The 12490-nt window shown below is 40.3% G+C and overlaps 1 protein-coding gene across 2 annotated transcripts in view; it reads left to right on the top strand.

Moving 5' to 3' along the window:
* gls2a (glutaminase 2a (liver, mitochondrial)) overlaps positions 1-12490 on the top strand; it is a 42123-nt gene that overhangs the window by 24857 nt on the left and 4776 nt on the right. For both annotated transcript variants that reach the window (XM_080764641.1, XM_080764640.1), the window contains 9 exons: positions 1519-1551; positions 1651-1709; positions 2404-2470; positions 4970-5020; positions 5419-5595; positions 6231-6362; positions 6559-6648; positions 7347-7408; positions 11509-11585. In XM_080764641.1, the coding sequence (XP_080620767.1) occupies positions 1519-1551; positions 1651-1709; positions 2404-2470; positions 4970-5020; positions 5419-5595; positions 6231-6362; positions 6559-6648; positions 7347-7408; positions 11509-11585 (748 nt within the window). The remainder of the gene's footprint in view (positions 1-1518; positions 1552-1650; positions 1710-2403; positions 2471-4969; positions 5021-5418; positions 5596-6230; positions 6363-6558; positions 6649-7346; positions 7409-11508; positions 11586-12490) is intronic.

The raw sequence follows: 12490 nt of genomic DNA, 5'->3' as shown, positions 1-12490 counted from the left end.
CCCTCTGCCAGCTGACGCCACAGATAGGCCTGTTATCTTATGTAGGTCAGGTTCAACGTGTGTGTGCGTGTGTGTGTGTGTGTGTGTGTGTGTGTGTGTGTGTGTGTGTGTGTGTGTGGGGGGGGGGGGGGGGGGGGGGGTCAGGGCTTGAGACATACTCACAACAGGGGCGGGTGTTTGTCTGGGCCAATAACGGCTCCTACAGAGGAAGGTGTGTGACTGATAAACTGGCTTGGCATGTACGTTGTTATGCTGTGAGAGAGAGTGGGTGGGGGGGGAGGTTATCATCCATTCACCCACGTGTGTGTGTGTGTGTGTGTGTGTGTGTGTGTGTGTGTGTGTGTGTGTGTGTGTGTGTGTGTGTGTGTGTGTGTGTGTGTGTGTGTGTGTGTGTGTGTGTTGATGTTGATAGCAAACAGGGAATTAGTGGTTATTTGCATATACAGAGTAGGAGAAAGATGACCTCACGGTTGTGCCAACAGAATGTAAAAGTTCAGCCAAGTCTTTGTGATAAAAAAAATACAGTTGGCATGTCAGAGAGAGCAACGCAGAGAAGCCAAGACGTTTCTCATTGGAATCAAAGCAGGGCTGCAATTGCAACTAATAATAGGAGACCAATCTTAACAAGACCAAAACCCTATTTAAAACATGCTCTTTGAACCCTTGAAACATCAGTAGACCTCTCAATGATTGCACTGTGAGAGTCGTTTTGGATTTTATAATTATAATACTCTTTTATAATAGTTTGTATTGGTCTCCTCTCCTACCACAGCCGTGGTAGGAGGAGATGTTGAATTATTGGCTCAGGAATGTGACAAAAAACTAAATATATTTTGGGGGGTGAAGTGAATTCCTTCAATTGAATAATGGAGAAGTCGTTTTTTATTGGTTTTTTTTAATACATAGGCTACAGCAGATCCATCGACCACTTTGACCATGCTTTGTTATTAATACATAGGCTACAGCAGATCCATCGACCACTTTGACCTGCATGCTTTGTTGCATAACAGAGTCGTGCGAAAAAATGACCTCACGGCATATTCCGTCTTACATCATCTCCTCCAGTTTCAAATAGTCTGTGAGGTCGTTAAAGGGAGGGCACACTACGTTCGGTACGAGAGCCACATTTAGTCACTTTACTACTTGTCAACTCCAAGAAATCCAAGAAGACCTGATGGGTCTGGGACATGGGTCACCTCACAGATGCCAACTTGCCACTACAACACGGACAGACACGCAGGCACGCACGCAGGCAGGCATACACGAACGCACGCAGGAAGGCAGACACGCACGCAGGCAGGCAGGCACGCATGCATGCAGACAGGCAGGCTGGCAGGCAGCCAAAGCAGACATGTCATACAGAATAAGTGTCATGTGTGCCATTAGTGTCAGAATACGCCAACACTGCCATCTATAGGGCCTGTATGACCGTTACTTAACTTCAAAAACACAGCCAATGGTATTATTATATTAATAATAAATATATAATACTATTATATGTTGTTTTCTTTTTAACAGCCTCAGACAAATAAAGCTGCAAGGTTCGACTATGTAAGTACCTAAATGGTTTTGTATTTTGAAGTCGTCTTATGCTTATATTTTTGGTGGTGTGCCGTTTCAACAAATATTTGTTTGTGTTGTCGTTGGTAGATAATGGAGTACTTGAACGCCATGGCTGGAGGAGAATTTGTGGGCTTCAACAACGCAGTGTGAGTGTTATGCTAAAGTACAATAGTGCACACACAACACAATTATTCTACGGCCGTGTACAAAAAAGTAGGGCAATGTTACATCCTGTAACAATTTAACAAATGATAGTAATTAAGGTTGTGTTCCACTGTAATCCAATGGAGTCAGGATGCTGCTATTGTGCATGTAGGCTGGAACAGAGCCTTAATTAGTATCATTAGTAACACCTGGCTGGGGGTTACTAACAGGTAACCTAACCTCAGTTACAGGGCCGTGCAGAGAGCACTGGGGGGGCAGGGGCTCAAAGAAAAGGGCACATGTGTGCGCCGATTTTTGGGGTGGTCTTTTTGTGGAGTCCGTCCCTTGTGCCATTTCATATTGAAGCGAATGGCAAGGTATGTTGGTGAATGACAGCATAGATAATAGCAACTGTCCCTTAAGGTCAGAACACAGAACCCCTTATTTCTCCTCATAGAAACCCTAACGACATGCAAAATAGACCTGTGCGTTCGTTTGCTGTAACACTTCTGGATGTACAGTAGATTGTCACCATACATTCACCCTACTATTTATGTCAATAATATTGACATAAGTGAAACTGACCTAATATTGAATCAATTCATTATATTTGGCTGCAGTGAAAACAGTCTTATTGTGCTGAGCTTGTGTCATAATTATTTATGAAACATTATTCTCTCCCGTTTCATCTAACAGATTCCAGTCAGAGAAGGAGACAGGGGATCGGAACTATGCCATTGGTTATTATCTCAAAGAGAAAAAGGTGAGTGGAACGGAGCCTGGGGGTTGAATAGAACTGTATACAGAGCCTGGGGGTTGAATAGAACTGTATACAGAGCCTGGGGGTTGAATAGAACTGTATACAGAGCCTGGGGGTTGAATAGAACTGTATACAGAGCCTGGGGGTTGAATAGCACTGTAATACAGAGCCTGGGGGTTGAATAGAACTGTAATACAGAGCCTGGGGGTTGAATAGAACTGTATACAGAGCCTGGTAAAGTTTTGGACTTTTTTTCTACACGACAGAGACAATATAATGTAGCCTATACATGTTTAGCCGGAATTACAGTGTGAGTTCACGTTAGTGCATAATGTTTACGATAGATATATAGACAACGGACATCTCCGCCACTTCAGGTTATTCAGGTCTTATCGTATATGCAGAAACGCAGACATGTTAATGTTTAACTTAATGTTTACAATCTCATTTGGCGGTAAAGCACATTAGCGTTGATGTCCATTGATTGATGTATAGACCGTATAATGTTTGCGTCAATAAACAGGCCATCACAATAACCATAAGGTTAATGATTAATATGATGTTTACCCAGACGGAGGTTTATATCAGGTTATCATAATACAGGAAACCATATAAAAGGTTAATGTTTAATATAATGTGTATCCAGACTGTTGTGGAAAAGCACAAGCACGCGTTTAGAACAGATTTATACAGTGGAAAGTTTACACTACTTTCTACTGTACTGTTGTCAATTAGCTTCAGTTCAACTTTAAGCACTATGTTATACTTTAGCTGTTGAAAAATAGCCACGCTACGAGCTTGTAGGTCTGCAAATATATTTTTTTTAACCGTGAAAATGTGGCGCAAATCTTTGAATATATATTCTTTCAGAGCGTAACGTTTTTAACTAGAAAGCTTTGCTTCTGAGGGTTTATTTGAACATCATATCAGATGGTGGTCGTCGGTGGCCAATTACATAATAGTTTCTGGCATCCTTGACATGAAATATTGAGCACCACTGATATAGAAACATGAGGCATTTCAGAAAACTGTCAGGATTTAGAAGACATTTTTTTAAATGTCGATGTCAGGTCTAAATGGGTTAAGTTAGTATAGTTTTTGGAGCATATTTAAGTTTGAACCCGGAGACTTGGGGCATTGAAGCCATATATATATATATATATATATATATATGCCACCACACCACTGTTTATATTGTTCATAATCCAACAGATCAACAGTAGACATGGGCACGCAAACATAACAGAGCAGCATGCAACACCTCATGACAGCTGAAAAAAGAATAATAAACATAACAGAGCAGCTTGCAACACCTCATGACAGCTGAAAAAAAAATAATAAACATTACAGAGCAGCGTGCAACACCTCATGACAGCTGAAAAATAATAATAAACATAACAGAGCAGTGTGTGCAACACCTCATGACAGCTGAAAAAAAAAAAAAAAACATAACAGAGCAGTGTGTGCAACACCTCATGACAGCTGAAAAAGATTAATAAAACACTTGTCAGACGCAGAGGAAGTCAAGAGGGCCCGCAGAACAGAGCACGACAACGTAGACAGACCAACAACCACATAATGTACTTAAGATAGATATTCTGACTGGTAAAAGAAGGCTGGCTGTTGTTGTACAGTATGTGAACTCCTACTGTACACCTGCATGCCTATGAGAGCATATGAGGTCCACAGATCAGGCAGTTTGATAGTCAAGAGGTTTATTCAGTGACATTTTGGTGGAATGAGGACGAATGATGGTTTAAGATGATTTTGACCTGAGATCAGATTTAAAAAAAAGTCTTCTACATCCTGACAGTTTTCTGAAAAAGCTATGTTTCTATAATGTCAGTTATGTTCAAAAATAGCAGACCTACAAGCTCGTAGCTATGAGCTATGAGCTTGTAGATCTGCTATTTTTCAATAGCTAAAGCATAACAAAAGGGGATGATTCAGGCGTAATCAGACACAAGAAACACAGGCAGTCTAACAAATGGAATATTCGGAGGGGCATTCTGGTAATTAGGAAAGGGCAGACTTACAGTACAGTGATGCATCGGTGTGTACAGGCACGAAGGAGTTGTCTCAGTACAGAGGGACAAATGTTTGTCTGCTGCCTAGTTAGGCCTATATATAGTCCCCAGGTGTGCTGATTGTTGGCCCCGCCCACACCACCAACAACTCTCAGCTAGAGTGGTGGGGTTTTCTACAGTACTGTATGCCACTGTTCAGCCATAATAAGAGACTCCAGACCAGACCTGTAGGATGTGCAAACCATGGTCAACCCTGACTGACTGACGGAGGCCTATGAAGACTCAACCAAAATTATGTACACACGAGATGTAAACAAAGTACACAACCTTTAACCTTGACTTCGCTTGGACTTCAAAACACAGTACAGTAGTCTGGACCTACTGTGTATATATACAGTAAATGTAAACAATAACATGTGAAACAATAACAGTCAATATCTGCAATATGACTATTATAAACTGTGTGTCTTTGCAGTGCTTCCCAGAGAATGCAGACATGATGGCAGCGTTGGACTGCTACTTCCAGGTGAATATCTATCTATCTGTCTATCTATCTGTCTATCTATCTATCTATCTATCTATCTATCTATCTATCTATCTATCTATCTATCTATCTATCTATCTATCTATCTGTCTATCTGTCATATATCTGGTTTAACTGGGCAGCGGTGGCCGAACGGTTTGCGGAGCGGTCTTGATATCGGAAGGTCGCTATAGTTCGTATCCCCGGACCGGCACGTTAAAATTACCACCGCTGAAGTGCCCTTGAGCAAGGCATTGAACCCCTACCATGAAATGTTCTATGAGCATGCAGGCCTGGCTGTAAACAAGTTCTTGAGCTTAGTCCAGTTACCCTGGGTAAACAGTCACTTTTCTTAACATGTGTCACTCTGTAATAGTTTAATTGTATCTGTTCCATTCCAGCTGTGTGCCATCGAGGTGACGTGTGAGTCGGGCAGTGTCATGGCCGCCACGCTGGCCAACGGGGGCATCTGTCCAATCACAGGGGAGCGCGTGCTGAGCGCGGAGGCGGTGCGCGACACGCTGAGTCTGATGCACTCGTGTGGAATGTACGACTTCTCTGGAGAGTTCGCCTTTCATGTACGTACACTACAGGAGCATGATGCATTTATACTGGCCTTACCGGTCAACTCAGAGAAGATAGAATCAGAGAATCAATCTTTATTATCACATCACATTAGTAAAGGTGTAAATGGAACAAATGGAACCAAGTGCACCCATATCAATGGGTCCATTTGGGTCCATATGGAACCAAGTGCACCCGTATCAATGGGTCCATTTGGGTCCATATGGAACCAAGTGCACCATCTGTCCATCTGTTCTCTCTCAGAGTTATGGTGGTGCTTGAAATGTACAACGTTTGATAACCACTGTAATGTTATTGACTCATGGTTGTCACAATTATTACATCATCGTAATTATTTGAGATAATCACAATTATTTTTGTCATAATCGTGACTGTAGGCTGAAATTGGATGCTTACACTAGCTATTTCCACTATTTTTTTTAAGTATAACATTTTTAAAATGCCAGTAATTTCTTGGTACAACATATATCTGAGTCATTTCTTATTTGCCAAATTTCCCTGTGCACTATTTTCTATTACGAAGCCTAAAAGACAAAAACAGAAATGTAATTTCTAATTTCTAAAAAAAAACACAATTAAATGGCGTGACAATGAACCACCAACGTTGCCTGTTCTCCGTGTCATCCAGGTGGGCCTGCCGGCCAAGTCGGGTGTTTCCGGAGCGGTTCTGCTGGTGGTGCCCAACGTGATGGGCATGATGTGCTGGTCCCCTGCTCTGGACCGGGTGGGGAACAGCGTCAGAGGCATCCACTTCTGCGAGGTACCGTATCTATTCTGGCTGTGCGTCCGTCCACTAAAAAGCTGAAAGGCATCACTTTAGTGTGTGAATAAAATGTTATTCTGATCTGTATGGTAGACTAGTATATGTTAATACAATATAATGTATCAACATACTGTAGGATGTATGATGTGGAAGCACTATAAAAGTTACATTACAAGTTGTGATTGTTTTATAGGAGCTGGTGTCTCACTTCAACTTCCACAATTATGACAACCTGAGGCACTTCACGAAGAAACATGATCCTAGAAGGCCTGCTGAGGACCAGGTAACTGTTTACACTATCCAAACACTGAAACTATGTACCATTAAACTATGTTAGTCTTTAGTCTTTGTCTTTTTATCCACTGATAGGACTTACATCACAGGAAACACATCAGAGAACATTCTAGCTCTGAACTACATAGTGTACATTTAACATTGTTAAACAAGATAAGGAGAGGCTATGCACGTTTGCGTTTAAAAAAACAAAACGCTTTCTTTTGTTCTAGATGGTCTGATCACAGAGTCCAGAACACATCCCCTGTATGGGGAAACAATAAGGTTTATCTTATCTTGTTGTGTTTTTCCAACTTAGAAGGTGGATTGTATCTTTATCTGGGTCGGAAGTTGTGAAAAGAAAGTGCTTCACGCCTTGTGATTAGACCTCCATTACATCAGTAGCTCCCAACCTTTCTCCTTGGAGCCCCCATTCTTACACCTGACAAGGCCTCACAGGCCAGTGGAATAACTACAAATCCCGAACCCTCACGGGCCAGTGGAATAACTACAAATCCCGAACCATCATTCACGATGCGTTGTGAGGTTGTATACTGTAGTTACAGTAAGCTATTTTAGCTACTTTAAAATGTTGGACTATCTCCAAACACACATGGCCTCAAAGACCCTGTGATCTTTCACGCCAGACAAACAACAACCAGGATCAAATCCATGATTATAATTGTGATTTGTCTTTTGTCCCATTAGAACAAGTCAGTGATCAACCTGATGTTTGCAGCCTACAATGGAGATGTCTCTGCCCTGAGGAGGTGAGTGAACCCATAACCTATACAGTAGATAACCTATACAGTAGATAACCTATACAGTAGATAACCTATAGATAAGCGCCCTCGTTTAGGCTGCAGCTATCCATCATCTTCGTGATTTTTTGGGCCTATTAAACAAATAATTAGAAAATTTCCGCAATTTCCAATTTGCGCAATTTTCAATTTCCGCAATTTTCAATTTCCACAATTTCCGCAATTTCCGCAATTCCTCCGCAATACTACGCCAATTTTTACTTTTTTTTAAACACTCCGCAATTTGCTAATGTTTCTCATCCTCCGCAACACCGCAATTTTTCCGGTAAATACAACACATTGAGCAGGGCACTGCAGGGAGTTGAACCCCGTTCCGGTAAACCAGAAGTACCAGTACCAGTGCCTTAGCTTTTGTGTATTCAACTATTTGGGTAACATGTGAGCTTTATCCTCTAATTCATGGGCCTGGATTTTTTTTCTCCAAAAATTCAAAAAACGATGGGCTATACGATGGGCTATAACCCCGTACGATATGGGCTATAGCCCATGGTCCAAAATGATGAGAAACGAGGATAACTTTTTTTTTTCCAAAATTTCAAAAAACATGGGCTATAACCCATCGTTTTTGTCATTTTGTCATTTTTTTCAAATCCTCAAAAATAATGAAAAACGGCGCGCTATAGTATGCCGTACGATATGGGCTATAGCCCACAGTCCAAAATGATGAGAAACGAGGATAACTTTTTTTTTCCAAAATTTCAAAAAACATGGGCTATAACCCATCGTTTTTGTCATTTTGTCATTTTTTTCAAATCCTCAAAAATAATGAAAAACGGCGCGCTATAGTATGCCGTACGATATGGGCTATAGCCCATGGTCCAAAATGATGAGAAACGAGGATAACTTTTTTTTTCCAAAATTTCAAAAAACATGGGCTATAACCCATCGTTTTTGTCATTTTGTCATTTTTTTCAAATCCTCAAAAATAATGAAAAACGGCGCGCTATAGTATGCCGTACGATATGGGCTATAGCCCACGGTCCAAAATGATGAGAAACGAGGATAACTTTTTTTTTCCAAAATTTCAAAAAACATGGGCTATAACCCATCGTTTTTGTCATTTTGTCATTTTTTTCAAATCCTCAAAAATAATGAAAAACGGCGCGCTATAGTATGCCGTACGATATGGGCTATAGCCCATGGTCCAAAATGATGAGAAACGAGGATAACTTTTTTTTCCAACATTTCAAAAAACATGGGCTATAACCCATCGTTTTTGTCATTTTGTCATTTTTTTCAAATCCTCAAAAATAATGAAAAACGGCGCGCTATAGTATGCCGTACGATATGGGCTATAGCCCACGGTCCAAAATGATGAGAAACGAGGATAACTTTTTTTTTTCAAAATTTCAAAAAACATGGGCTATAACCCATCGTTTTTGTCATTTTGCCATTTTTTTCAAATCCTCAAAAATGTAGAAAAACTGCGCGCTATAGTATGCCGTACGATATGAGCTATAGCCCATGGTCCAAAATGATGAGAAACGAGGATAACTTTTTTTTCCAACATTTCAAAAAACATGGGCTATAACCCATCGTTTTTGTCATTTTGTCATTTTTTTCAAATCCTCAAAAATGATGAAAAACTGCGCGCTATAGTATGCCGTACGATATGAGCTATAGCCCATGGTCCAAAATGATGAGAAACGAGGATAACTTTTTTTTCCAACATTTAAAAAAACATGGGCTATAACCCATCGTTTTTGTCATTTTGTCATTTTTTTCAAATCCTCAAAAATAATGAAAAACGGCGCGCTATAGTATGCCGTACGATATGGGCTATAGCCCACGGTCCAAAATGATGAGAAACGAGGATAACTTTTTTTTTTCAAAATTTCAAAAAACATGGGCTATAACCCATCGTTTTTGTCATTTCGTCATTTTTTTCAAATCCTCAAAAATGATGAAAAACTGCGCGCTATAGTATGCCGTACGATATGGGCTATAGCCCACGGTCCAAAATGATGAGAAACGAGGATAACTTTTTTTTCCCAAAATTTCAAAAAACATGGGCTATAACCCATCGTTTTTGTCATTTTGTCATTTTTTTCAAATCCTCAAAAATAATGAAAAACGGCGCGCTATAGTATGCCGTACGATATGGGCTATAGCCCACGGTCCAAAATGATGAGAAACGAGGATAACTTTTTTTTTCCAAAATTTCAAAAAACATGGGCTATAACCCATCGTTTTTGTCATTTTGTCATTTTTTTCAAATCCTCAAAAATGATGAAAAACTGCGCGCTATAGTATGCCGTACGATATGAGCTATAGCCCATGGTCCAAAATGATGAGAAACGAGGATAACTTTTTTTTCCAACATTTCAAAAAACATGGGCTATAACCCATCGTTTTTGTCATTTTGTCATTTTTTTCAAATCCTCAAAAATGATGAAAAACTGCGCGCTATAGTATGCCGTACGATATGAGCTATAGCCCATGGTCCAAAATGATGAGAAACGAGGATAACTTTTTTTTCCAACATTTAAAAAAACATGGGCTATAACCCATCGTTTTTGTCATTTTGTCATTTTTTTCAAATCCTCAAAAATAATGAAAAACGGCGCGCTATAGTATGCCGTACGATATGGGCTATAGCCCACGGTCCAAAATGATGAGAAACGAGGATAACTTTTTTTTTTCAAAATTTCAAAAAACATGGGCTATAACCCATCGTTTTTGTCATTTCGTCATTTTTTTCAAATCCTCAAAAATGATGAAAAACTGCGCGCTATAGTATGCCGTACGATATGGGCTATAGCCCATGGTCCAAAATGATGAGAAACGAGGATAACTTTTTTTTTTCAAAATTTCAAAAAACATGGGCTATAACCCATCGTTTTTGTCATTTCGTCATTTTTTTCAAATCCTCAAAAATGATGAAAAACGGCGTGCTATAGTATGCCGTACGATATGGGCTATAGCCCATGGTCCAAAATGATGAGAAACGAGGATAACTTTTTTTTCCAACATTTAAAAAAACATGGGCTATAACCCATCGTTTTTGTCATTTTGTCATTTTTTTCAAATCCTCAAAAATAATGAAAAACGGCGCGCTATAGTATGCCGTACGATATGGGCTATAGCCCACGGTCCAAAATGATGAGAAACGAGGCTAACTTTTTTTTTCAAAATTTCAAAAAACATGGGCTATAACCCATCGTTTTTGTCATTTCGTCATTTTTTTTAAATCCTCAAAAATGATGAAAAACGGCGCGCTATAGTATGGCGTACGATATGGGCTATAGCCCACGGTCCAAAATGATGAGAAACGAGGCTAACTTTTTTTTTCAAAATTTCAAAAAACATGGGCTATAACCCATCGTTTTTGTCATTTCGTCATTTTTTTCAAATCTTCAAAAATGATGAAAAACGGCGCGCTATAGTATGCCGTACGATATGGGCTATAGCCCACGGTCCAAAATGATGAGAAACGAGGCTAACTTTTTTTTTCAAAATTTCAAAAAACATGGGCTATAACCCATCGTTTTTGTCATTTCGTCATTTTTTTCAAATCTTCAAAGATGATGAAAAACGGCGCGCTATAGTATGCCGTACGATATGGGCTATAGCCCACGGTCCAAAATGATGAGAAACGAGGCTAACTTTTTTTTTCAAAATTTCAAAAAACATGGGCTATAACCCATCGTTTTTGTCATTTCGTCATTTTTTTTAAATCCTCAAAAATGATGAAAAACGGCGCGCTATAGTATGCCGTACGATATGGGCTATAGCCCACGGTCCAAAATGATGAGAAACGAGGCTAACTTTTTTTTCCAAAATTTCAAAAAACATGGGCTATAACCCATCGTTTTTGTCATTTCGTCATTTTTTTCAAATCTTCAAAAATGATGAAAAACTGCGCGCTATAGTATGCCGTACGATATGGGCTATAGCCCCTGGTCCAAAATGATAAGAAACGAGGATAACTTTCTAAAAACGCTTTTTGTTGTTGTTTTTCTTTGTAATTATTTGTTTGGTCGAAGATATTGCCTCCATCCGTCACTGTGGTTAACCTTTGCTTTGTCCCTGCCTGGTGGATGATAAAGGTTTGCCCTTTCAGACGTCAACATGGCGGAGAAGGACTATGACTCTCGCTCTGCCCTGCATGTCGCTGCTGCAGAAGGTAACCCTTCATCACCATTACCCATGATTCATTCTTCACTTACACCGGCCTCATATTCAACACACTTAAACCTGCCTCATATTCAACACACTTACACCTGCCTCATATTCAACACACTTAAACCTGCCTCATATTCAACACACTTAAACCTGCCTCATATTCAACACACTTAAACCTGCCTCATATTCAACACACTTAAACCTGCCTCATATTCAACACACTTAAACCTGCCTCATATTCAACACACTTACACCTGCCTCATATTTATTTTTTTTACTTTTTCTTTTTTTTAATTTCCCTTCTTTAATATATTTTTTATCCCACGATTTTGTAACCCATTTTTCACCCCTGTGTCACTCATCTACTGTGATCCTGGGCTCTACACACCCTCCGCCAACCTGGGGAGAGCAACGGACTTAACTCATGCTTCCTTCATGCTTGAGTGTCTAAGTTGCTCCTTTACACCTGACAGGGGGGAGTTTCCCTGGTTGGACGTAGCGCGTGGGAGGCAGTTTTAGAGACCAGGATTACTGCATGTTTTTGTGAGGGTACCTACCCTAGGGGACACGGGGAGAACATGTGAGGGTACCTACCCTAGGGGACACGGGGAGAACATGTGAGGGTACCTACCCTAGGGGACACGGGGAGAACATGCAAACTCCACACAGAAAGGCCCTTTCGCCAACCCCGCCTTCGGGTATGGGCACTGATGACGCGGAGGAGGAAACACGCCGCCAGCACCAAACCTGCCTCATATTCAACACACTTAAACCACATTGGCACTCTCAGGGTTCCCACAGTCATTAGTATGCCTGGAAAAAAATGTTTTCCAGGCCTGGAAAAGGTTTGGAATTAATCAAATGTTTAGAAAAATGGATATAGCCTATATTGTTTTTGGCTATAGA

Source organism: Protomyctophum bolini (assembly GCF_963924005.1).
Source record: "Protomyctophum bolini genome assembly, chromosome: 5".
In the NCBI taxonomy this organism is placed as follows: domain Eukaryota; kingdom Metazoa; phylum Chordata; class Actinopteri; order Myctophiformes; family Myctophidae; genus Protomyctophum; species Protomyctophum bolini.
Note: the sequence above shows the minus strand (reverse complement) of the source record. Positions and strands in the feature narration are given on the sequence as shown.